Source organism: Aplysia californica, unplaced genomic scaffold (genome assembly GCF_000002075.1).
Source record: "Aplysia californica isolate F4 #8 unplaced genomic scaffold, AplCal3.0 scaffold01623, whole genome shotgun sequence".
In the NCBI taxonomy this organism is placed as follows: domain Eukaryota; kingdom Metazoa; phylum Mollusca; class Gastropoda; order Aplysiida; family Aplysiidae; genus Aplysia; species Aplysia californica.
Window position 1 is genome coordinate 57,164 of NW_004798893.1, and position 3,155 is coordinate 60,318.

At 39.8% G+C, this 3,155-nt stretch overlaps 1 protein-coding gene across 1 annotated transcript in view; it reads right to left on the reverse strand.

The window, feature by feature from the left end:
* The window catches only part of LOC101851999 (nucleoporin NUP159), a gene marked incomplete at its 5' end in the record, with an annotated part of 16,662 nt that extends 13,810 nt beyond the window's left edge, over positions 1–2,852 (reverse strand). The window contains 1 exon segment of the mRNA XM_005113108.3: positions 2,724–2,852. Within this exon segment, the coding sequence (XP_005113165.2) occupies positions 2,724–2,852 (129 nt within the window).
* Positions 2,853–3,155: the final 303 nt, after the last annotated feature.

The following is a 3,155-nucleotide window of genomic DNA, read 5'->3' on the forward strand; positions in this document are numbered from 1 at the left end:
AATACATCAATATAGAAACAAATAAAAAATAAAATAAATAAATAAATACCACTTTATTCTTTACCGTGGGGACATTAATTGGTTTAAAAAGCGAAAGATAGCCTACATTTTTAAAAACGAGGGTTATTGTGTTTGGCTCAAGGACACACCCCAGAGACCACCCACCTAAACGCCGCGTCACCGAATTATGTGTGACATTTATTGTGAGCCTTAACCCATTATCCACTGAAGTTGTTTGTTTGTTGTTGTTTTAGTTTGTTTGTTTCTTTGTTTGTTTGTTTGTTGTTAAGGGTTGTTTTTTTTTGGGGGGTGTTGCAAAAAGGGTGTGTGTATATGTGGGGTGGTGGGTGGGGTGGGGTTGGTTACGAAATGGGAGTGTGTATGTGGGGTGGGGATGGGACGACTTGGACGACGTAGGAAGTGGATAATAGACGCGGTGGGGTTGGCTGGTGAGAGGGCGGCAGCAATGGGACTAAATAAATTTTTAAAGGGTTGGGAGGAGGGAGCCGGAAAGGGTTGAGTTCGATTCAAAAGTGGAGATGTTTATTCTAATCAAATACATAATATGTCCGCTCAAATGATGTATCCCTTTTGGCCATTTGATTTACTGGCCTAGATAAGCAGGGTCGATAAACCCCGCTTCCTAAACGATATACATTGCTTTGATGGGGAAGTTTAATATTATTTACTGTTGAATTTCAAATTTACATGTACATCCAATCTAATATCCTTGTTCAAATCCGAAAGCTGAAAGACGAAGACAGCAAGATCCGCATACTTTTCTGACAGAAGAAGGAATTCTTTACATTTTATCGGCATCTGCTCATTCTATAATATAATACTAATATTGTAAACATAATGAGTTTGCGACTGTCAGTGTGTGTGTGTGTGTGTGTGTGTGTGTGTGTGTGTGTGTGTGTGTGTGTGTGTAGGTGTGTGCATGCGGGTGTCTATTTTAGGTCCTCTCATCACTTCAAAGACTCCGGTGGAGCTGGATCATAAAGAAGTCTATCACAAAATGCAGCAGACTTTGGACAAGGTGAAAAAGACACAACAAAACTGCACATGATTTATGACAAGGACAACGACAATCTTCATTCATCTCACAGGGAGAAAATGTGTCTTGGTCGTTTACAATGGCAGAGGAGGTTGTTACAAAGGTTATATTATTATTGTGACTCGGGGATGAAACACACACGATTATACATTTAGATCAAATTAATTGTTCGTCTGTCAAAGTCTGAAGATGACCAATGTGTCTGAAGAGGGAGAATATATTTCTTTAGCGAAACAGAATAAAATAAGGATTAAGACGATTTGTGGCGTCTGATATGGTCAATGAAACCAACAGATCAGACTACTGGAGTGACAATAGCCATGGCAGATGTTATTGATGTCAGAGAGAGATGCAGACATCTTCACCTACTAACTTACTTTACTTTCCCCCCAGCCACTGTTACCTTATAACGTCGATGGTAGAATCAAACGTCTTTCTCCCGTTTGTTTTATCGCCTGTTGCATGGTTATAATTTATAATATTGTTTTTGAGTAAATGTTTCTCTGCCCCTCTCTATCCATCTCTTTCTGGACCTGCCTCTTCTCATGTATCGATCTCATGATCTCTGGCTGTATGACATCATCGTCACCCTTTCCAAATTATTCCACGCGGATTTAATTCTTAACTCTAATAAATCAGCACATCTTCTGACTAGATGGTGCATACTTATTTTTTTCTTGTCTTCCTAGTCCGTCAAAAATACACGTATCTGCTCGCCTGTACTTTACTGAATCCCCGAATTGTATCAAATCTTCATTCGTCTCGTAAAAACTTGGTGGGTGTTTGTAGCTTGGAACCTATTATTATTATTATTATTATTATTATTATTATTATTATTATTATTATTATTATTATTATTATTATTATTATTATTATTATTATTATTATTATTATTATCATTATCATCATCATCATTTTTGCGCTGAAAATGCTAACATATTTCATATTTCAAACTAAACTTGTTGCGACAGAGCAGGGAATAGGCATTAGGCTGTTAACAAACTGTAACTGTAACTCTTCTTTTCTTGACATGAATTGTGAGATTATTCCATACCGATTCTAAAAAACGGTACCACTTGTGTTCGTTTACCCGAGTCGTGAGATACCGATTAAAAAACAAAACTGCATCACTTGTGTTTGTTTACCTGAGTCGTGAGATACCTGAGTTGTGAGAAACCGATTTTAAAAACTGTACTACTTCTTTTCTTTACCTGAGTAGTGAGATTATTCCATTCCGATTTCAAAACCTGTAACTGTTTTGGTTGTATACCTGAATCGTGGGATACCGGAGTCGTGAGAAACGACTTGTGATTGTTTACCTGAGTCGTGAGATACGACCTGTGTTCGTTTACCAGAGTCGTGAGATACGACTTATGTTTGTTTACCTGAGTCGTGAGATACGACTTGTGTTTGTTTACCTGAGTCGTGAGATACGACTTGTGTTTGTTTACCTGAGTCGTGAGATACGACTTGTGTTTGTTTACCTGAGTCGTGAGATACCTATTAAAATAACTGTGTCACGTGTTTGTTTACCCGAGTCGTGGCCTAAGCTGGCCAGTGAGATACGACTTGTGTTTGTTTATCTGAGTCGTGGCCTAAGCTGGCCAGTGAGATACGACTTGTGTTGGTTTACCTGAGTCGTGAGATACCACTTGTGTTGGTTTACCTGAGTCGTGGCCTAAGCTGGCCAGTGAGGAGTTGGAGGAGAAGACGGGAGGGGGGAAGGTGGACAGGGCCGTGAAATCCAACATGGCGTCATCGTCTGGCGTCTCGGGCGGCGGGAAGTTGGTTAGATCTGGGAAGCAAGGCAGGAGCACACTCACACACACGCGCACTCATGGGGAGTTTGGGTGGAGGCGGTGGGGGTACACACTGGGAGTGGGAGCGGGTTATACACAGATATTGGGCTTTGTGGAATGGAAAGACAGAAGACGATGTATCATATTTTTTTCTGCTCATTCCTCTTCCACTTATTGCTTTTCTTCCTTCTTCTTCTTCTTTTTCTTCTTCTTCCTCTTCTTGTTCTTGTTCGTGTTCTTGTTCTTCTTGTTCTTCTTGTTCTTCTTGTTCTTCTTCTTCTTCTTTTTCTTCTTCTTCT